Genomic DNA, 22,906 nt, shown 5'->3' with positions numbered 1-22,906 from the left:
TGTGTTCCGTCTACTAGCCTGCCTGTCTGCTTAGTTTATTTCTGTATTCTTAGTTTAGTTAAGTTTATGTTCCTTTTCTGCCCAGAAATAAAGCTGCGTGTTTTGAGTTTACATCTGCCTCATAGTCCTGCATTTTGGGTCCTTCCTCCCTGCCTGCCTGCACACAGCCATGACAAGGGGTGACCAGAAATAAGCTGCTGTAGCCTGGCTTCCACAGCGTAGGGAAATGATTCTCCCTCATGCGCAAGCCACAGGTTATTTAATCTCAAAGCAGAGTCAATAATGACCTCCTGAAGCTCCTTGGGTGGGGCGAATGCTGCTGGATCCATAATCTGGCTGGTCTGTACTGTCACGGCGAATGGAGTGAGCCGTGTGGGGAAATAAATGAGGATCCACGCACAGGCACTCGCAGACCTTCACAGTAAAACAAGAAACAACTACACAAAAAACACAGACCAGACACAGAACTAAATCTACACTAAACATTAGACAGAAAACCTAAGAACTAATCCCATAACACAAATAAACAAAAACATAGAATTCCAATAACACTCAACAAAGCACAAGAGTCAGAATAATAATACAAAATACAAAATCAAACCAAAACATGAGAACTCAAAAAAACTGGGTTAAACTGACCCAGAATCTGCGAGAGAATTCAACATGAATGAACTTTATAAAACATGAACAATGAATCAATGGTACGGAAGTAGAGGAAGCAAGAAGAATGAGTAAAGTTTGCCTTATCTGACTGTTTTATTTCGCACAATGCGCCTTATGATCTACCTTCCTTTAGCATGTCCAGAAGTCCAACTTTTTGATGGTTAGCATCTTCCTCTGCCTTTTGGGTGCTGCAGCAGGTCCCTTTGACGGTGCAAAACATTTCATCGACATTGTTGTGTGTGTTGGGGAGAAAACTTACAAACATACAATACAGCACTTCAGAGTCACACTGCTAGCGATCGAAGATTTATGTAAATTTGACAAGCTGAACGCATTCTGTACTGTACAGGAGACATGGCACGGAGGAGATTGATTGACCATGGTCTAAAGCCGATCAGGACGTAGAACACAATGCGCTGTAACAAAAAAATTTATATATTTTTAAAAATTCTCTCTGTAGCTGTAAGGTTAGGTCCAGATACCTAGAGCCACAAGTGTTCAGGATGTAACTCAGTGACAGAAAGCTGTGTATGCTTATCAATAAATCATAATTAACTTGGAGTAACTGATGTTCTCTATTTATTAGTACAATGTAGTATCAGCTAAGAGCTGCTAAATGTCTTTGCAAGTCAAAAGACCTACACTCCAACAGTTTGGATCTTAATATTTAATGGGTTTGATTTTTTTAGTGTTTAGAATAGGGATGGGTATCGTTTAGGTTTTATCCAATACCGGTGCCAAACCGGTACTTTTGAAACGGTGCCGGTGCTTAAACAGTGCTCAAACCGGTGCGTAAAGAATGGAGAACACAAACTTTGTCCAAAAACCTCTCATGTTTAGCTGTTTTATTGTAAAAAGATAACAATATTAGCCTTTTCTGCAGCTATAGGGAATATATGGTATCACTCTTGGCTGGAAGCAGCACTTAAACAATGGAAAAAACACAAACTTTGTCCAAAAACCTCTCCTGTTTAGCTGTTTTCTACTTTTTCTTTGGTCATTTTAGCCTTTTTGGCCAGGGTGAAGGGAGTATCTGCCATCCAACAAGAAGACAACTATGTAACTACGATGTTGTTTGCTAGTTCACCTTACATGCATTAATGTAATAACGTGGTTAGCCTACTCAACGTAAATTACACATGAACAACATTAAGCTACTCACGCAGAGAAGAACAGCTGCTGCTGCCGTCATCATGCGTCATCATTTCTGCTACACTGGCAGGGTTAGGGGCCAGGACTCTCCACTTCGGGTTCTTGGGGGATGTTGCTAATTCCGGGTCTGATAACAAGCACCACACCGGCAGTAGATGTGCTCGGTGTGAGGTCTTGCAGCAAGCTATCAAATACGGTGCATTTTTCGGCTTTTAAAAAAATGCTATGCGTCGCCAGGTGTTTCATCAGATTCGAGGTGTTACTTCCTTTGCACAGTATCACCTTAAAGCACTTGTTGCAGGCTGCTGAGTTTGCATATTTTGCTGAGAAGTACAGCCACACTTTTGACCGCTTCACCTTGGGCATTTTTAATCTGTAGCTCTGCTCTAAAAGAACGTGTCTACCTACTATCCTTGGAAAGGTAAAATGATTGGCTAGAATCCAAAGTGTATGACATCTCAGGGGAAAAAGGGCACCGAAATGTGCGCTGCTTTTCGGTCTGGTTACTACCGTTTATGTCAGAACTGGTGCCATAATGGCACCGGATACCGGTACCCATCCCTATAGTTTAGAACGAGCTCATTTGACCTTTGCTAAATATTCTAGCTTTCAGACATGTGCTTATGAGACAAGTGTAGCTTTTGAGCAGGGTGACCATTTTCATTAGCTCTTTGATTATTGGACAAAATATTCTCTGTGGGAAGTAAATATTTTTGATACATGTATGTTTTATTCAGTGAGATAATATCGACACACTTTCATCCCTTTTATGATTTTTAAAGTGCAGTTGCAAACATTAAAACACTAAAACACGTCCTGAATTCCAGTCTCGTTTCACTCTGTGTTACCAATGTGTAAATTATTTTAGTACTTGAAACTGTATTTAATCTGTTTTTGGCAAATTAATTCAACTCAAAATGTAAGTGTATGGACGAGACAATAAAGTCTGTAACCACAACTCTACAACCATGCAAAAAGAAAAATTACACAGTGTTGCGGTCCTGGGTAGGTGACCCAGGGTTTTGTATTTTGAAATTATTGTATAGTCTTCGTCTTACACTCTTCTTTGACGGGATGAAACCACCAAACTATTCTCAGAGAGAAAGTATCTGACTCAAAAGTAGAAGAAAGAAAAGACAAGCAATAAGGAGGGTGGGGAAACAGAAACCTCTGAGTGTATTGAATGCAGATGGGCTGAAATGTTGTTATTATACACAAATAATAGATAAGAGGCTCATTTTAAATCAGTTTATAGTAAAAGGAAAGAAAATCACCTTGATAATATAATCTCAGTTCTTTTTGGGGTTTTTTTTTTTTGCTGTTGTTTTTCACAAATAACACAATCTGAAGGTGGATTGCTTGGCACTTGGAATGGTCTGTCTCTGCACAAAAAAGTATTAAACTGACTTTTTTTCCCCTTCATTGGAATTGACTGACGTACCACTTGTTTTAGTGATACAGGCTGTAATGAAAAACATTTATTTTCTAAATGGGACTCCACAGCCACAGGGCTGGCCCCTGGCTAAGTGGCTTTATTCTCCTGCTTTGTCAGAGTGATGAAATTGCAGTTGCTTTGCAGGTCTCCATTCAGAAGTCACTACGAGGCATTATGAGCAAAATGTTTTCCAGTCATAGAGGGGTCAAAAGCCATCCGTATTTATTCATGAGGCACTGGGGGAGTGCTCTGTCGCGAATGCTGGCCTGTTTTAAGGGCTGGATTAGACTGCACTTTCAGAGGCCCTTTTTTAACAATGCCTCTGCCTTCTGTATTGAACTGCTATTTCATAATGTAATTTACCTGCTCATGCTGTGCAAAGATTGCAGATGCACAAAAGGTTTAGACACTGAGAGCAAAACAGAAATGGCAGTGAGACCAGTGCTTCTGCACTCCACTGAAAGGATGGAGTGCCCTCTCTTGGCTCAATATGAGATTTATTTCCAATTTTGAAGGTAAACAGTACAATATGCATCACCATAATGTGACTAAGCTTTTTGGGGGATTTTTTTCTCAACTTTGCTTTGAATGTTTTTACAAATAGAGATATGAAGTTTAGTTTTAAAGTGAGGACAGACATTAAGGACACTTAGAAGCTAGGAAACATCATTTGTTTATTGAGACAGTTGAAATAAAACAGTCACAGTTTCTTAATAAATTCATTATGTAACAGTCGGGATGCAATAATTAAACACTGTTGATTAACAATGGGTCAATTGACGACATGATCGAAAAGCTGAGTTCAGTCATGTGAATTTGTCATTGTAACACATAGAAGGCTCTCCAAAGCTGCTTCTTGGCTTCACATCAAGCAAGAGAAAAACCTTAACAGCAGTGCAGTGTTGCTAAAAAGCTATTCAGACCTCAGGGTAACTGCAGGACTAGCAGTTATCTGCAGGTTATTCAACAAAAGGACCTCTTTCAGAATATTCACCGTCATGTGGTCGTTCTCAAGAAGTATCGATTCATTCTTGTGCATACAGAATTGTTCATTTGGAATGCTGAAGCCAATTTTTTAAAACCGTAGCAGTAACTGATCTTTCTCAGCATGCCAGTGTATTCCATTAAATCAGATTCTCAGCTTGTCTGAAATAAATAAATAAATAAATAAATGTAACAAAGTGGTGGTTGGGCAAGCGTTTCCTTTAATGGCAATGCAGCACTTTTCAGCCTTATGTGAGCGCGGCTTAATCACTTGTAAGACTTGAGTGAGTGTGTGTTAATAAACATTAGGCTGTCTCTCTTCCCTTGGTGATTAGTAGTTTATGTGCTTGGCTCTCTGCAGGCTGAAGTCACAGTCCTGAAGATTGATGGAGGGCCATGCTATTCAAACAGCAGGCATTGCTGAGACAGAAGCTCTTCGTTTTGGGCAGCCTTGCTATCGGAAGTGTCCTCTATCTCGTGGCCAGGGTTGGGACTTTGGATAGGTAAGTCATGGCGGGTATATTTTAAAACATACATTGCCTTAATTTAAAGCAACTTGCATTACAAACTTTAGTGTTCTATACTTTTTAAACCAATCACAGTGTATTCCAGAAACATTTCTGTACTTTATAAAATCTTGAAGTATTTATGCATTCATAGACATGCAACTTGGCAATGTGTAGCTTTGACAGGTACACATTTAAATCATTTTTTATCCTAAAATGGAGGTTGTGAAGTTCTCCTGACTGAGGCAGATTTTCTGCTTTAGATTAAATGAGAGAAATTCTTCAGTATTTTCATTTCTTGAGGTGAAATTTTTACAGTACTTAGTGCCATCAGTTATTCTAAAAACAAACAAGTCATATATCTGGTATATGCACTGCTGTAGTCATCTTTATTGACAAAGATGTGGTGCTCGCAATTTTGCATGTTGAAAAGGTGGTGTGGTGTGAGGACTTGGGTATGCATAAGAGAAATGGCATTCCAAAGAAATGAATACCATAGTTGATGAGGAACTAACCATGAACCAGTTGAGGGATCTGTTAGACACAGACTGTATGTAAAATATGAATGCAGCGTTCAAGTCTAAAAAGTGGAGACAGTTCCTTAAACCTGCATAATGGCCAGCAGGGGGCAGCAGCTTTGGCAGTTTATGGCTGTTTGTGGTTACTACTCAGTGACTCACTATACTTCCTTGTTTTAAAAAAAGGGTTTTGGTGACAGTGAGAATATTCAGTTCAATACCCCAGAAACAGGACAAACCAGTGGGTGACTTTATGCTTGCTGTGTCCTTGGTGCTAGGACGAGTCTGCTGTGGTGGCGCAACTCACAGTACTTTAAACATCTGCTGCAAAAGCCTTAGTCTTAACATACCGCAGGCTTTTCAGAGGTCTCAGAAGGTCATAGATGTTTCAGGATGTTTCTTTGCATTAGCTTCAGAGAATTGTTCCATTAATAATAAGTTTTACATTCAAGTAGCTTATTTAGTTAAGATTGAAGTGATAAATGTATTCTATGAGCGATAAAATTCCTTATAGAATGAGATACAAAATAAGATAGATGCGTTCTTTTCCTGTGTTTCAGGCTACAGCCCATTTGCCCAGTTGACAGCAGACTGTCCGCCCCTGAACCAGAGCAAATTCCTCTCCGCACTCTGCAGTTTAAGCGTGGCCTCCTACATGAAATCCGTAAGGGCAATGCCACCAAAGAGCAAATTCGCCTGCACAACCTGGTCCAACAACTGCCTCAGGCCATTATCATCGGGGTGCGTAAAGGTGGCACCCGTGCCCTGCTGGAAATGCTCAACCTGCATCCAGCAGTTGTCAAGGCTTCACAAGAGATCCACTTCTTTGACAATGACCAAAATTACGCTCGTGGCATCGACTGGTACAGGGGGAAAATGCCCTTCTCCTTCCCTCATCAGATCACCATTGAAAAGAGCCCCGCTTACTTCATCACAGAGGAAGTCCCTGAACGGATATTCAAGATGAACTCTTCCATCAAGCTGCTGATCATCGTGCGCGAGCCTACCACCAGAGCTGTGTCGGACTATACCCAAGTGCTGGAGGGCAAGGAGCGCAAAAACAAGACCTACCACAAGTTTGAGAAGCTGGTCATTGACACCAACACCTGCGAGGTGAACACGAAATACAAAGCAGTCCGGACCAGCATCTACACCAAACATTTGGAGCGTTGGTTGAAGTACTTTCCCGTGGAGCAGTTTCACATTGTGGATGGGGATCGCCTTATTACAGACCCGCTGCCAGAGCTGCAGCTTGTTGAGCGCTTCCTTAACCTCCCCTCCAGGATCAGCCAGTATAACCTGTACTTCAATGCCACCAGGGGATTTTATTGTCTGCGATTTAACATTGTCTTTAACAAGTGCCTGGCAGGCAGCAAGGGCCGCACCCATCCGGAGGTGGACCCATCAGTAGTGACTAAACTGCAAAAATTCTTTCATCCCTTCAATCAGAAGTTTTACCAGATCACTGGTAGGACATTCAACTGGCCATGATGAGCTCAAACTCCTCTGATGAGATTCTTTGAATTGGGGTTTATTTAAAAATGCCAAATTCTGAGACCTCGAAAGACATTAATAGCACTTTGATGGCATTTAATACCAGGATGACAGTGTGACCAAATATAAAAGGAACTTGATGTAAATTTCTTTTCAAATGTGTGAAAGAAAAAAGAACAAAATAGTTTCATGGTTTGACTAAAAGCTGCAGTTCAAAGCATTTGATCTTGCAAATGAACTCACTTGTCTGTCAATGTTTTCCCCATGTAGAGAAAAAAACAGTGCTGAGCTGTGTGATTAACTAAAGAGATTATTTTTAAGAGATTATCAAACACTGACATTCGTGCTGTTAAGATAAGCTATAAGTGTGATGCTTTTTTTCATGAAAAAACACCTTCAAAACCGAACAGAAAAAGTTCATCATTCCTTATCGTGGTGTTTACCTGGCCAAAACTGCATGTAAAATCCAGTTGCCAGTATAACACAGTAGACTTTTGTGTTTGCTCATTGTGTTTTATTTAACGCCTGCTGTGATCAGTCCTTTAGAACAGCGGTCCCCAACCTTTTTTGCGCCACGGACCGGTTTATGCCCGACAATATTTTCACGGACCGGCCTTTAAGGTGTCGCAGATAAATACAACAAAATAAAACTAGTACCGGTACCGAAAAAAAGAAGATTTATTCATAACACACGTGAAAAGACCCAGGAAAACCGAGTTAATGATAAAAACGATAACAAAATAATGCTGAAAACCGATAAAAACCCTGAAAACCATACATTTCACACCTGAGCCTCAACACTCGCGGTCCAGTACCAAATGACTCACGGACCGGTACCGGTCTGAGGCCCGGGGGTTGGGGACCGCTGCTTTAGAAGGTGGCCTCCTTTAGTTTTTAACATAATACCTAGTCTGTAGAACAGATTGGCTTATCAGAATAGTTATAAGTGTTGCAAGCTTGGCTGTCACCATGTCCAAAACCTTTAAAGCATTTAAGACTTGAGCTTGTGTTTATAAATGTAAGTATACTGTTCTTTTCCCCTACTGCTTTCTCATTGGGTTACCAACACTTAGTGAAGAAAAGAAGGTGTCCTCTGATGACTCATGTCAAACCAGCTGTTTGTTCTATGCTGATTTTTTTTAAAAAAGGAAATCTGTTCTGTGCAAATATTCATTCTGTATCATAAGTGTGTTGTTAAATTAATAGAATGTGTAAACATTTGTGAGAGGATTTCATGTGTATTGGTGTATTTTAATATTCTTTTTGAGGGTAGTAGATCAGAAATAACTGACTTGCAGACTTACACCGTGGTTGTAATTCTGAGTGGTGGAAAGAAAGAAACTTAGTGGGGTACAAACCAAAACCACCATCGGTGTCTCCCTGAAGAAATGTTGATGAGATGAGATGAGATGAGATAGCCTTTATTTGTCAGTTGAAGGTCTTTTGCCCACAACCGAGATGACAGACCTTGCCGACCGTATACAATACAAACATCACATTGGGGAGACAGGTCAGGCCAGGTAGCAAGCAAAAAAATCATCGAAATGTGCAACACAAAAGGATAATGCAGGAATGCACAGGTATCAACACACCATAACACAATAAACACAAACAAGCAACATGGGAAATGTTCTATTGATTCATGTTTCTGGACACAAACGTCCCTACATTATTTTCATATCCCTGAATGTAATGTTTAATCTTGCTTTCATCAATATTTTTTAAAGCAAATAAGTCTGCATTTGGAAAATGGAAGGGCAGTGGAGCAAAGAATTTACACACACACCCAAGTTTAAGTCATATATATCAGAGATTTCTACATTAGCATCAATTCTTCAAAAATTCATTCGGTTACGTTAAGGCACTAAAAACGACAAAGACTAGGTCTAGACACTACAGTTGCTACAGTACAGACTTTGAGTTTCATTAACGTCTGATTTGGTTCCAAAACAAAATAACCCTGTCTTTAGAATAACTTAGCATGAAAACAGGATTCAGAAACAGCTAACCCAGTTCTGTCCAAAGTTCACAATATGGCTACATTAAGGGGCATGAATAGAATAAGAGACTACCAAAATAGTTTTTGGTAAAAAATGTTTCATCATCATTTACAGTTTGCCTTGTACCTGAGCAATACTGTACAGGATTACTGCTGCACAAAGAATCTGGAACCACTCTCAAGCTATGAGAGGATTCTGTCTGCCATGATTTTCTTTAAGTGGACATTTCCCCAACTTTCACTATATACATATATAATGTTCAGACATCAGATTTGTTAAAATGTGGTCTGGTTCTCAAAAGTCTTCCACTCAGATATAGCTCCATAACAACACTATAACTGTGGAAAAACCGAAGAACTGATTAGTACTCATGTACAACCTGATAAGTTAACAGCTCCAGCTCTGTCCATGTGCAAATCTGTACTGGCTTTTTTTGGTATTACCCTCTTAAAATTCCTTTAAAGCTCAGCATAAAATCAGGGCATTGCCCAAAAATGACTCTCGGGGTAAATATAAATATCAAACCAGGTGAAAACTGACGAAAAACAAAAACAATTAAACAACCCTCCTATTGTTTAATTCCCAAACTATGCAATTGCTCTCGACAGGGCGTCAGCGATGACATTTTCCGTCCCTTTCTTATGTTTGATTTGCAGGTTGAAATCTTGCAAAAGAAGGGACCAACGCATAAGTCTCTGATTTGAGTTTTGCATCTGGGAGAGAAACACCAATGGATTGTGGTCAGTGAACACTTGAACAGGGATAGAGCTGGATCCGATATACACCTCGAAATGCTGCAGGGCTAACAACAAGGCAAGGGCTTCCTTTTCAATAGTGCTGTAGTTAATCTGATGTTTGTTGAATTTTTTGGAAAAATAACAAATTGGGCGATCCACGCCGCGATGGTCTTCCTGCATAAGGACAGCTCCTGCACCAGCCGCACTAGCGTCAACCTCGAGCTTGAAAGGGGACATGAAATTTGGTGCCGTAAGAACAGGGGAACTGCACAGTAATGCTTTCGCAGACTCGAAAGCAGTCTGACAAACAGGCGTCCACACAAAAGGCTTCACCGGACTGATCAAATCGGTGAGAGGAACGACAACAGTGGCAAAGTTCTTACAAAAACCTCTGTAATAACCACACATTCCTAGAAATCGGCGCAGCGCCCTTCTCGTTTGTGGGACTGGAAACTCAACGATCGCCTGTATTTTCGCAGTCACCGCCAGTACCTGTCCCTGACAGGTGGGTCAGGGACAGGTTTGTTGGGCAATACTTCAGGTAATGGAGTTAACAAATCCATATTTGTTACAGCCATAAATGTATCTAATTCTATTGCATGGTAGTAAGAAATGAAAGAATGTAACGGATAAAGCAGTGGAACTGAATTTTATGAAGCGCGTTTTTACCATGTTTCACACATCCTTATGAGTCCACTTTTCCCATCCTCTGGGTTGAATGGGACTCCTCGCGGTGGGGTAAGCGGCCTACCGAAGTTGTCTAACCCGCCCCTCCCCGCCGAAGTTGCGCCTCCCATTCAGCGACTTTCCGCCGTGTGTAATTATGTGTTGATGCCGTCTATCCCATCTTCTGTCTGCTGAAGCAAATTCAAACCAACTTTTTATTTCTAGAGGCACTTTTAAAATGGCTTACACGACCGCAGGCGGGACCAAGAAGAAGGTCTGCTACTACTACGACGGTATGGGACATCCTGAGCGTGTGAATGGGCAGCCCAAACTGAGCCATCTGGCAGGCTAACGCTAGCCAGCTAGTCAGTGTAGCTGCTGGTGAATGTATACTGTTTAACACTAGCAAGCTAACGAGTAGGCGCTAATGACCATCGTTTGAAAGGTCTCCGCGGTGCAAAGAGAGTATTCGTGTGTTTACTATTATGAGTAAAAGTAAAAAAAAAATCACCTTACTTCAACCGAGTCAGAGAAAAGAGGAGGGCTTCGGTTAAATTAATGTTGAGAATTTGCGACACAAGCACTCATTGTCACGATTGTATAACTTATAGTTGCAGACGTAGATCGGGCTTTGTGCACCGCGTTACCTCTGTTAAATCAAAAATGATTAGGAACTGATGAGTCGTCGTCAGAGTTACATTCGTAAAAATAATGAAGCAAAATGTGCCACTGTTACACAATTAAGTGCTCAGGCCTTATTGGAGCGTATCACCGTGTTGTCTAACATCACTCTCTCTCATAAGAGAAACCCCTTATTTGTATTCCTCATGTACAAGGAACATAGTTACAGTATCTTGTCAGAATTTTGAAGAGACTTGCAGTAAAAACTAACTTTGTTCACATATAGCCCTGCATTCAGTTTACATGTACTAGAACTAGAACCGTGCATTCAGTTTTCATCTGAATATTTAACAGTCAAATGCTGTGTTATTGTTGTTTTTACGTTGCTTTTTATTTCTCACTAAACACAACAACCCAGTATTTTTTTTTCTCTTTTCTACTTTGCGTGCTATTTCTCTGTTCAACCTGAAGTTGCATTTGTTCTTGCGCCCATGTCCTGGGAAGGTGGCTACAGCCCCATGAACTTTATACCTTTTAATAATATTGGCAACTGAGATCAGCAGTACATTCATAGTCTGAAGGAGGTGTAGTGAGCTATTGTAGGATAACTGCATGTGCAGGTAAAATTGAAGTAAACATCACTGTTTGACCTGCACAATCTTGTGATCTACTTCTTGGTGGTAAGCATCCATAGTTTTTCAGTTACATTAAAAATGCTTGAATTATACGTATGGTATTACACCGTGAATGATGTTGCTGTTGTTCCCCACTGTTGTTGTGTTAAGAAAAACTCGGTTTTCCCTTTGCTTTTCTGTTATTTGCTGTTCTAGCATTATGTTTGTGTCATGCTAGTTGCTAACTTAGCAGCCACAGAATACCTCAAAGATGTAAAACAGTTAATACCTTAACATATGGGGGTTTCATTTGGTCTTTTTGTTTGTGGTCAGGATTAGAGCAGGAACAGTTAAGAATTAAGAAGGGGGGGAGAAACACAGTACACAATTGGCAGGTTGTCAATTTTGATGAAAAGTACAAAATGTGCTGTTTTTATAGAATGTGTAAATAAGTGTAAAATCTCTTTTGTTGCTCAGACAGAACCTGAAAAGCATCCATTTTTATTTTCATTCGCAGCTTAAATTAATAATTATTATCGGATGGAAATGTGTTTCTTATCTTGTTCCTTTTGTCTTTGCAGGTGACATAGGAAATTATTACTATGGACAGGGGCACCCCATGAAACCACATCGTATCCGGATGACCCACAACTTACTTCTGAACTATGGACTGTACAGGAAGATGGAGGTCTATGTATGTTTTCCAAGCATGTGACACTAAGCATACCATAGGTTCTGGCCTTCCTTGTTGTAGTTTCCAACCAGCTTGGAATGTCTTGTGTTTCAGAGGCCACACAAAGCCACTGCAGACGAGATGACAAAATATCACAGTGATGACTACATCAAGTTCCTCCGATCCATACGACCAGACAACATGTCAGAGTTCAGCAAACAGATGCAGAGGTGTAAGTCATTGTGTCCTCTTTGGGACATTACAGAATTTTGTGTACTATTCCAAGTACGAAATACAAGGAGCTCCTCTGCCCTTCTGTTTCCATTCATACTGCTCAAACAAAATTTTGAACACCTTCCTATTTTTTGGTTTCCTATTTATTTATGTATTTATTTACTCTGCAGTCAATGTTGGGGAGGACTGTCCAGTATTCGATGGCTTGTTTGAGTTCTGCCAACTGTCTGCTGGTGGTTCGGCTGGTAAGTCGTGCTAATGATGAATCAGATGTTGCTAAGCGGTCATATAAAAGGTCTTGATAAGTCAGTTGAGTCAAGCAATCTGAATATTTATGTTAAAGATATACTGTGACACAGTTTTATTCATTCTGTTGCAACTCTGGAGGTGATAAATAGTCTGTAGTAGGGTTGTCAAAAAATAGATACTCAGATCCTAACTGACACTAAAACTGACGATTGGATTAGTTACTCATTTATAGCAGTATCAGTACCCACAGTACTGTCTTTGTATCTGCTAGTTGACACACTACTTCCCATAGAACCACAGCAGACAAGCAGGAACATGCACCACGTGATGACATTCACAACACTCACAATATTTTGTGTGGAACATCAGGAAGTCATTGAGCTCCTGTTTCAGCAACATTAGACCTATCTGTAACATTAATAGACACTGCCAATTTAACAGAATAACACAATTATTTGTATCTAAAAAGTCTTATGGTTCTCAGTCATTTCTACATTGTCTTTGGAAGGATAATATTCCTAAAGACATGACTGTCTTTGGAATAAGAGGTCAGGATTGAATTCCCTACAAAAATGAATCCTTATCTTGTGTACCTTTGTGAACCACCTTTGTAATCCTGAGGATTTGGTGGGACTCCTGAAGTTCTCTCACTAAACCCCAAATCCTGCTTTGTGGTACAAGTTACAAGCACTGTGTTTGTTGACAAGTCATCAACCAGAGTAGAATGAAACATGATCTGTATAGTTAGCACCAACCATCTTTATAAATAGTCCTCTATAAAAGAACAGACAGAAAGCTGTAATTGCTCATGTAGGACCTCATTACTGTCAGTCAAATCCTTCAGAAACAAAGTCAGTGCAGTGGTCATTAGACTGAGGCAGCAAATTCTTTTTATTGTCACCTGTTCCCGGAGAGCACAGTTACAGGAACAAGTTCTTGGCTTTCAGTTGTCCAGCTGTTTCAGTGCCAGCCTTGATTAAACATTTTTCCGGTTATGACAACAAAGTTAGACTAAGTGACTTATTGATTAACTCATCAGATATATATCAGTTTCTTTACAAACTGCATAATCAAACATGTTTCCTGTTGTGTACAGCTGGCTCAGTGAAGCTGAACCGACAGCAGACAGACATTGCAGTGAATTGGGCAGGAGGACTCCACCATGCAAAGAAATCGGAGGCCTCAGGGTTCTGTTACGTCAATGACATTGTGCTGGCCATCCTGGAGCTGCTCAAGTGAGAATATTTCCCGCTTTGTTTCCCATCTACATATAAAAATTCATTAAATGAAAGCAGGTGAAAGACCCATTTCTCACAGCATTGTTTCTATGCAGTGTTTGTACTCATCCGAGCTCTGTCTGTGGCCCTTTTTACCAGGTACCACCAGAGGGTGCTGTACATCGACATAGACATCCACCATGGAGATGGAGTGGAGGAGGCCTTCTACACAACAGACAGAGTTATGACTGTGTCCTTCCATAAATATGGGGAGTACTTCCCTGGAACTGGTGACCTTCGGGTGAGCCTTACACTCTTCCTTCAGCTGGTTACTAAGAAGTCATAATTTCTTAATTGAAAACAGCAAAATCTGTATGATGATATCATAGGATAGTTTTGCATTTGTGTGAGTATTTATTTTTTGTTTTTGTTCATGGAAAGATATAAGGGCTTTGTTAATTTGGTGCAGCTAACACATGCATTTGCACACTGCTGAGGAGTCTATACTTGGAGATTATTCAGTATGCACTTTTTTGTCTTTTTTACCTTTAGGATATTGGAGCTGGAAAAGGCAAATATTACGCTGTCAACTTCCCACTGCGGGATGGCATAGATGACGAGTCATATGAGCAAATCTTCAAGCCTGTGAGTTCCACAAATGCTTGTTTTGCACTGCAAATATAACTGACCCTTTAAAAGTCACAGCACTTCGTTTTTTCGCTCTTCCCAAATGAACTGATCCAGAAGGAAATGATTAAATAGTAATATATATATAATTTAGGGATGTCCGCAACTAGTTGCCCAGCTGACTACTCGTCGCTGTCGTCACTAGTCAGTACCAGACTTGCTAGTCTAATTGTTATACTTGTTAAAATTTTAATTGATGCCCAATGCTGCCATCTGCCACCAGGTGGCAGCATTGGGCAATCTGCTGTTGCGTTTCCCAACAGCAGATTGTTGTTGGGAAACGCCATGAATCTATCAATCTAGACCAGTGTTAGGCAAGGTCCAGGCCTCAAGTGCCGGTGTCCTACAGGTTTTAGATATCACCCTGGATCACACCTGAATCACACTACCAGGCCTCTAGAGAACTTCAAGACATTTTGAGGAGGTATTTTAGCCATTTAAATCAGCTGTGTTGGATCAAGGACACAACCAAAACCTGCAGTACACCGGCCTTTGAGGCCTGGAGTTGCCTACCCCTGATCTAGGCTAACGTTATTAGAATGAGATCGCGGATACAACTGGAGGAAATTAGCTTTCTCTGACAGGATGCAATAGGGTGATGAGTTAGATCATTTGGGACAACTTCAGAGTAGAGTCAACGCTCCTCCATATTGAAAGGAGATGGCTAAGGTTGTCACCTCCAGGGTAAGGTGTTCCAACTGGGCGTTTATCTGGGACATGCTTGAGATATTACGTCTGGGAATGGCTAAACGTTTCCTGGATACGCTGGTGGAGGTGGTGAGAGGGAGGTCTGGGCTTCCCTGCTGCTTCCCCCACGACCCAACTTTAGATTGTCTTAGTTTTGTTTCCTAGTTTTAGACTAGTCGGGCAGTCTAAGTTTTTTTTCCCACGACTAGTCGACTAGGAAATTGATCACCAGGAACATCTCTAATATAATTAATAAATAAATATATTGCTGGGGGGAAAAAAACAACAGATAAAATATTGTATTTTCAAAGGCAAACCAATAGAGAATTACCATGTTGTCTTTTAGCTCACTGTTCTGATTTTAATTGTAGGGTTAGGGTTAGCTACAGCAGGCAATTCAAATCTAAAGTACTGTAGTCACATAGGAGACAGACAGCTACTCTTGTTTTTTTTTATTGATGCTTGCAGCTGGCACTCGGTAACATTTATAGGTGTAAGTATTTTCTATTCTTCTTTTCAGATGCACAATTTGTGTATCTAGTGTGAATCTATTGAAACAGCGTGCCAGCAGAAGCATTACAGTGCAATAGTAGTGACATGTTTTTATCCTGTGACACAGCGTAAGTCAAATATTAGCATAAAATTAGCTTAGGCAGTGTTTTCACAAGCATGTTGTTGCAAAATTCTGTGCTTTATCGGAAGATGTTGAAGCAGCCCCCTTCTTAGATACAAAATTTGTGTTGCATGGCTCTTGCTCTTAGACGCACACGGGCTTGTGTCGTCATTATGTTTAACAGAAATTATAGTGCTTCCTTACGTCTAAAGAATTAGAGATAAATATAAAGGTGTTGACAAGGAGTCACAGATTTTTCTACTTTGATTGTGTAGGTGATGGCTAAGGTGATGGAGATGTACCAGCCCAGTGCTGTGGTTCTTCAGTGTGGTGCAGACTCTCTCTCAGGAGACCGCCTCGGCTGCTTTAACCTCACCATCCGAGGTAAACATACACAGTACAGTAATGCTGAATGGTGTAATAAAGTGATGTCACAAACCATACTGAATGTCTTGCATTTTGTGTGTTTTTCCTGGGTTTTTTAATCCTAAAAGGGCATGCCAAATGTGTGGAATACATCAAGTCCTTCAACCTGCCACTGCTCATGCTGGGTGGAGGAGGATACACCATTCGAAATGTGGCCCGATGCTGGACCTATGAGACAGCTGTGGCTCTGGACACTGACATCCCTGACGGTTAGTCACTTTTTCCATGTCAGTGAATGACTGTAGTTAAAATTGTCTTGGATTTCTTTGCTTTCTTTGTTATACAAGAAAGAAGAAAAAAGCTAAGTGGCAATCTGGTTTACCGAACCGGCACTTAATAGGTGTCCTACATTAATAAAAAGAGCGATTCGTTTAACTCGCCACATCATTGAGGTGACCAGGGTTGTTCTTTGTCACTGACTCTTTTCATAGCTTCAATGAACACAATTTCTAGGTGCAGCCCAGAGTTAGAGGTGGTCTCAGAATAACCTCTCTGCTTTTTGCAGACGATGTGGTTTTGTTCATTTCATCAAGCTATGACCTCCAGCTTGCACTTGGGTGGTTTCCAACTGAGTTTGAAGTTAGTTGAGATGAGAACGAGCACCTCGAAGTCTGACTCCATGTTTCTCAGGCGGAATTGAATTGAAAATTGAACTGATGGTTGGACAGATCCAAGATGGTTAACACACACATACAGTCCATATGGTTAACTTAAATTTGGGTGCTATTTATTTAGGGCAGCAGTGCTTTATAGCCTTGTTGAGTAGTTGTGCACACCACTTAACTGATATATTATCTAATTATTACTTAAAGTAGAGCCTGCTGAGGCTGAAATAATCTGGGTGTATAAAGACCTCTATAGCCTTCTCTTGATCTCTGTGTGAAGTTAGAGACCCCAGACTACATTAGCAGTTACTAGCTTCTTAAGAATTGGTGCCAGAGGAGTGTACTATGCTTGCCATAGACAAGCTTGACTCAACAAAGCCTAAAAAACAAAATAAATATCACTGCAGGACCATATGTATATTCTTTTTAAATTTTGCAGGTATAGATCAAATAAGTGGAGCATGTCAAACAGTGATGCTGGTCATTTAAAGTTTAATGTGTGTGTCTGTAGCCTGCAGTGTGAGGCTTGTTGGAGGTGATGGAGTTTTTAGTTAACTTCACCTTAGGGAAGGGCCAACCTGCTTCCTGCCTTTGCTCACAAGGAGCTGAGTCAGCAGACTGTCAGATTTCCACATAAAGAGGGGGGATGTAATTAGAGCGTGGAATGGGACAGCAGTTCTCTTAACGGGATTTCAACACATTAACTTACCTCCCTACACATTTCTCTTCATCTTGCCCTCACTCATGATCAGTGTAGGTTATAAAGTTTCAATAAATCTTAACAGGTGTGGTAGCACCCCTTTTTCTTTTAACGTGATTCCTCATTTGACAGATTTTCTCCAGCAGTTTTTTTTCTCTCATCTCAACGATGTTTCTGTTGTAGAACTGCCATACAATGACTACTTTGAGTACTTCGGGCCTGACTTCAAGCTCCACATCAGCCCCTCCAACATGACCAACCAGAACTCACAGGAATATATGGACAAAATCAAGTATGTCAAATGTGAAACTATTTGTTTTCTTTCTAGAACTGCCAGAATTGCAAGCTTAGAACTGCTGGAGATTTGGAATAATTGTGGAAAAAGAATGTTATTGACAAGTTAAAAATACATTTTGGACAGTGTGGTATTAGTTTAATTAAAATACAGAAGGAATGAAAACAGATTGAACTTAGAAAGCTGACCTCACAGTTGGCTAACTAATAAATGAATTGTTGTATAAGTTAGATAGTCAATGTCCACAACTGGACCTGCAGCTTCTCCACTGTCCACGCTGCCCCACCTCAGTCCGTAGCCCTTCACCTCCTCTGCGCTGCTTCTCAGGCCTGAAACCAACCCATCCAGTTCGGTGGCTGTGCTCCAGATTTGACTCTTTATTTGCTCAGATTAGTTCTCCACCCTCTGGATTCTCTGCTCATTTCATTTCCCCTGCTTCTCCGTACAGCCAACAATCTGCCCAGTACTCCACACATTCAGACACGCTCTCCACACTCTGACGCCTCTGCCTGGCAAAACATCTATCACCGACCCATTCAGTTCTACAGTCATTATTCCCCTTATATATTAATCTGTCAGTCAACTCTAGTTAACTGTACTTATATCAGCCTTCATCTCAATTCAGCTTTTTCAGTTCTATTCTGTTCTATTTATCACTGAAACACAACAACATCGATTTGAAGTTCTTTAAGACCCACAATAACAGGCAGAAAACGTTGACTTGCTATGAGCAAGCAGCAGTGGAAAGGAAACAACCACCTTCACATTACAATGTCAAAATGTTGCTAGGCTAGAAAAGTGATGTACAACAATTGATTAATAAAGACATTGAAATGCAGATGATCAGTATGTGACTTTTCAGGCAGCGGCTGTTTGAGAACCTGCGGATGCTGCCTCATGCTCCAGGGGTTCAGATGCAAGCCATCCCAGGGGATGCTGTCCCAGACGACACAGTGGATGAGGACACAGAGGATCCTGACAAACGCTTGTCCAGTAAGACCTTCATTCGTTTTCACAAAGCATCGGCTTCTATGGCGTACGTTGCATTTTTGGTTATAGCTTCTTTGGCAAGCCTCTTTCTGTGGTCGTCTACAATTATTTTCTAAGACAAGATGGGGGAACAGGCACAAAACAGAGAAATAAGAAAAGCCTTCTGAGACACTAAGTGGCAAAAAGGTGGAAAATAAGACAGAGGGGGATGTTATCAGTGCAGTTCTGCAGTATCTTCATTTCTGCATTGTACCACATTAGCCTTACGGTCCCATTACTCTGGCTCTCAACTTATGAAATGATCAAAAAATGTTTTGAATCAAAGGGTGAAGAACAGTATTGAGTGGGAACACTAAAATTGGAAAATGCCTGCAGTGTTTACCCAGACATGTTTGTAATTTAGACCAGGGGTCGGCAACCCTGGGCACTTGTGCCACAGCTGGCATGCGAAGGGTTAACTGATGGCACGACACGCAGTGAATTAATCTGAGAAGGTGTATTAAAAATAAATGGCCGGGCCACCGGTGTACATCGCAAATTAGCTCGCATAGACACATTAGTTGTGCTGCTTCTTAATGACGGTATCTTAGCTAACAACCCCAACTACCAGATTCAACTTTTAATTGCCTAAAAATCACTTAGCCTACCGGTGAGAAGGACGTTGCTAGCTGGCAGTTTTTTCAAGCAATGTTGAAATTTCCACATTCCGACACTTCAAATGCTTCAGGAGCTCAGCGCAGCATCAGCAACACGGAAATACACATAAATATAATACTGCACTATGCCAACATCTGCAAACAAAAATAGTTCTATAAATTAGTTCTATATAGTGTGTAACTGTTGATATAGAGCGTTATTAAATTTATTCCTAATGCAATGGTTGATATGGCACAGTGACTTCTGGGGAAATTTTAGATGGCACTCATCATCAGAAAGGTTGCCAACCCATGGGAGAAAGGACCCCAGGTTTGGAAAAAAGGAGCAGCAGTACTGCATATGCATTATTATGCTGTGTTACAACTCACTCACTCAAACTCACCAGAGTTTGGTCTTTGATTGCAGTCCGTGCTACAGATAAGAGAATAGCCTGTGACGAAGAGTTCTCAGACTCTGAGGATGAAGGGGAGGGAGGCAGGAGGAACACAGCCAATCACAAGAAAGGAGCCAAAAGGCCCAGAGTGGACGAGGACAAACAGGAAGGAGAGGAGAAGAAAGCTGGTTGGTTACTTTGATGCTTACTCGATTGTTGTTATTAACAGTGTAACAATGTGTAACGCTGATTGTGATTAAAAGGTTTCTTTCTTCCCCATTTTTCACACCTTAGATATAAAAGAAGAAGAGAAGACAAAAGACAGCAGTGCTGAGAAGACTGACTCAAAGAGGTGAATGTTTGAATTCATTCACACACTGAGTGTTCTCGCTCCTTTTTAAATGCAGTTACTGCATGCTTTTTCAAACTGAGTATGAGGTTGTGTTGTGCATGACAAGCAGAGCTTTTATATGCACAAATCTGATTAGGGCACAATACTTCAAAGATGTGGAGAGACTGTGGGATTGTTGTCATTTTTCATGAAGTTATTTTACTGTGACATCAAAACACAAAAGATGCTTCAGAAACTCAAGTGAAAGTCATATTGGGCAAACCAAAGCGCCAGTGCAGTCAGCTGTTGCTCTGATCCGGAGCTGTACCTTGTTCAACCACTGGGCTACCACAGTATGTGCACACGTTAGTAGCCTGTTGTTCTAATGTTATATGTAGCCAGTACTTAACTCATCACTATAGCAACATTTCTGTTGTTTGAACTAATCGATTTTTCTTCCTCTGCAGTGTGAAAACTGAGCAGACCAGCAGTACCTAAAGTGTTCTTATCCAAAGATCTTAACTGGTGCTGTCGAGCCTCAAGGATCCTGCACTTCCCCAAAACACCATTAAGAAGCATTATATTTATTATGACTCTTTGTTTTCTACTTGTAAATTGTCTCTTTGTGTTGTGTGTCAGTGGTTATCCTGAATTCAGCCCTTGAATTTTCCAGATTTGGTGCTTATTAAACGATGTGAATCCAATGTGCTTAATCTTCTGAATCAGCTCTTTTGTCGTTAAACAAGAGTTTAAACCCTTACGTGAACCTGTAATGATTTTACAGCTGAATTTTGATATTTTGTGCTTGTTAATAAAAAAATTTTTATACTGTTGTCTTTGAGATTGTTGTTTCAGCTCATCATAGATTCATGTTCTGAACATGTTCAGCCACAAGAGGGCTTTCTAACCTGGGAAAAGGCATCACAGTACATGCAATTTATTTTCCAGACACAGGTGGAATGAAGGATTATTACTGGCATGCATATGTAATGCATAGCTTTCATACAGTGTTGCTGTGATGGAAGCCCACCTCAGGCAGTAACTAGGAGTAACTAGTGACCCAAACTTGTGAACTTGGTTATTTTCATTCAGCTTCTTCATTCATATAACAAGCTGAATGACAAGGAAGTATTGACCACTTGTCAGTTTCCGGTCTATTATAAATATTTTGCTCATGGTTCTGAGAAGTGGTTTTCCGGAATAGTGAATTGCGTATCCTTTTTGCTGGACAACAGCCTGCAGTTGTTTGTTGTAGTTTTCAACGAGTCATGCGCATGTCTCCTGAGCAATCCCATTCTTTGACAAATCTCTCAGGCTTCTCCATATTTGATGGTCTTCTGGCATGTACCTTGCTCTTTAGTTCAAAAATCCCTGAAAAGTTGATCCAAAATGCTGCAGCAAGAGTACTGACAGGGACTAGAAAGAGAGAGCATACTTCTCCTATATTGGCTTCACTTCATTAGCTCCCACTTAAAATTCTTCTCTTTACATGCAAGGTCTTAAATAATCAGGCCCCATCTTATCTTAATGATCTTATAGTACCATATCACCCCATTAGAGCACTTCGCTCTCAGACTGGGCTCACTTGTAGTTCCTAATATTTAAAAGTAGAATGGGAGGCAGAACCTTCTTATCAGGCCCCTCTTCTGTGGAACCAGCTTCCATTGTGGATTCACGAGGCAGACACCATCTCTACTTTTTAGATTAGAATTTCTTCCTGTTAAAAGGGAGTTTTTCCTTCCCACTGTCGCCAAAGCACTTGGTCATAGGTGGTCATCTAATTTGGGGGGTTTTCTTTGTATTATTATAAGGTCTTTACCTTCCAGTATAAAGTATCTTGAGCCAACTGTTGTTGTGTTTTGGCGCTATATAAATAAAACTCAATTGAGATCACCTCAAAGATTTTCAAAGGGGTTTAAGTCAGGGGTTGGTGCAGGCTGGTCAGTAATGTGTGACTTGACCTTGACCCAATTTCCATCCAAATTAAATCAGTTCAAGCTGGTTTTTGATATCAACCATCACATAACATTTGAAGTGAAATATTAAAAACTGTGGAAGCTAGCCTGCTAACAAACAGACAAATGGAACCGAGTTGATAACCCCTCCCTTTGGAGGGAGGAAAATTGGTTTGCTACTACATATTTGACACATTCCTCAATTAATCTGAAATCTTGAATCAAGTGTGATGGCCTAGAGCATAGGTGTCAAACTCTGGCCCGCGGGCCAAATTTGGCCCACAGCCTAATTACATTTGGCCCGCGAAGCCATACCAAATTACTATTAGAGCAGGCCTACTGGTATTATACAGCTAATATATATATTGTTTAGTATTAAGCTTTGCTGTTCCATATTCAGTTTTTCAGCTAAACTTGTTTGAGTCCATAAGAAAAGATTCATTCTTATATCTGGAGGAAGATTATTTTTTCAATAAATATTAATGTTAGCCCGTGACTTTGTTCCATTTTGAATTTTGGCCCACTGTGTATTTGAGTTTGACACCCCTGGCCTAGAGAGTTATTTATTCCGTTGGATAACCAATGGCACTAACAGATTTTTCCCCAAATTCAAAGAGTCAAAGAGATAAATCTTTTCAATATGAACTTTGCTTTGTGAAAATCTTAAAATAGAAATACACTCTTTCTTGAATTATTTTGCTATAATAAAGACGCTCCAATACCAGCGTTATATCATTGTTATTATTATTCGTTTTACAAATTCTCACTATGAAATCCTCGTGCCTTTCTTCAGCGTCACAAATATAGCCCCTAACAGAATCTTA

At 40.5% G+C, this 22,906-nt stretch overlaps 2 protein-coding genes across 5 annotated transcripts in view; both read left to right on the top strand.

Moving 5' to 3' along the window:
* Nucleotides 1-7,973, top strand: part of LOC146558649 (heparan sulfate glucosamine 3-O-sulfotransferase 5) — a 144,578-nt gene extending 136,605 nt beyond the window's left edge. For all 4 annotated transcript variants that reach the window (XM_085246990.1, XM_085246988.1, XM_085246989.1 and 1 more), the window contains 2 exons: nt 4,596-4,737; nt 5,819-7,973. In XM_085246990.1, coding sequence (XP_085103116.1) covers nt 4,631-4,737; nt 5,819-6,749 — 1,038 coding nt within the window. In that variant the 5' untranslated portion in view covers nt 4,596-4,630 and the 3' untranslated portion in view covers nt 6,750-7,973. The remainder of the gene's footprint in view (nt 1-4,595; nt 4,738-5,818) is intronic.
* A 2,283-nt stretch (nt 7,974-10,256) lies between these two features.
* Nucleotides 10,257-20,968, top strand: LOC146558648 (histone deacetylase 2). Its single transcript, XM_085246933.1, has 14 exons — nt 10,257-10,448; nt 11,972-12,084; nt 12,178-12,295; nt 12,468-12,542; nt 13,643-13,781; nt 13,923-14,064; nt 14,316-14,408; nt 16,026-16,134; nt 16,245-16,385; nt 17,665-17,773; nt 18,639-18,769; nt 19,829-19,984; nt 20,091-20,148; nt 20,595-20,968. The coding sequence occupies exons 1-14, from the start codon at nt 10,394-10,396 to the stop codon at nt 20,623-20,625; spliced, it is 1,470 nt and encodes a 489-aa protein (XP_085103059.1). The 5' UTR covers nt 10,257-10,393; the 3' UTR covers nt 20,626-20,968.
* The last annotated feature ends 1,938 nt before the right edge of the window (nt 20,969-22,906 follow it).

Source organism: Mchenga conophoros, linkage group LG15, assembly GCF_057382185.1.
Source record: "Mchenga conophoros isolate Kocher_MC1m ecotype Shallow Benthic linkage group LG15, M_conophoros_male_GT1.1, whole genome shotgun sequence".
Taxonomy (NCBI): domain Eukaryota; kingdom Metazoa; phylum Chordata; class Actinopteri; order Cichliformes; family Cichlidae; genus Mchenga; species Mchenga conophoros.
This window is presented reverse-complemented; position numbering and strand designations above follow the sequence as displayed.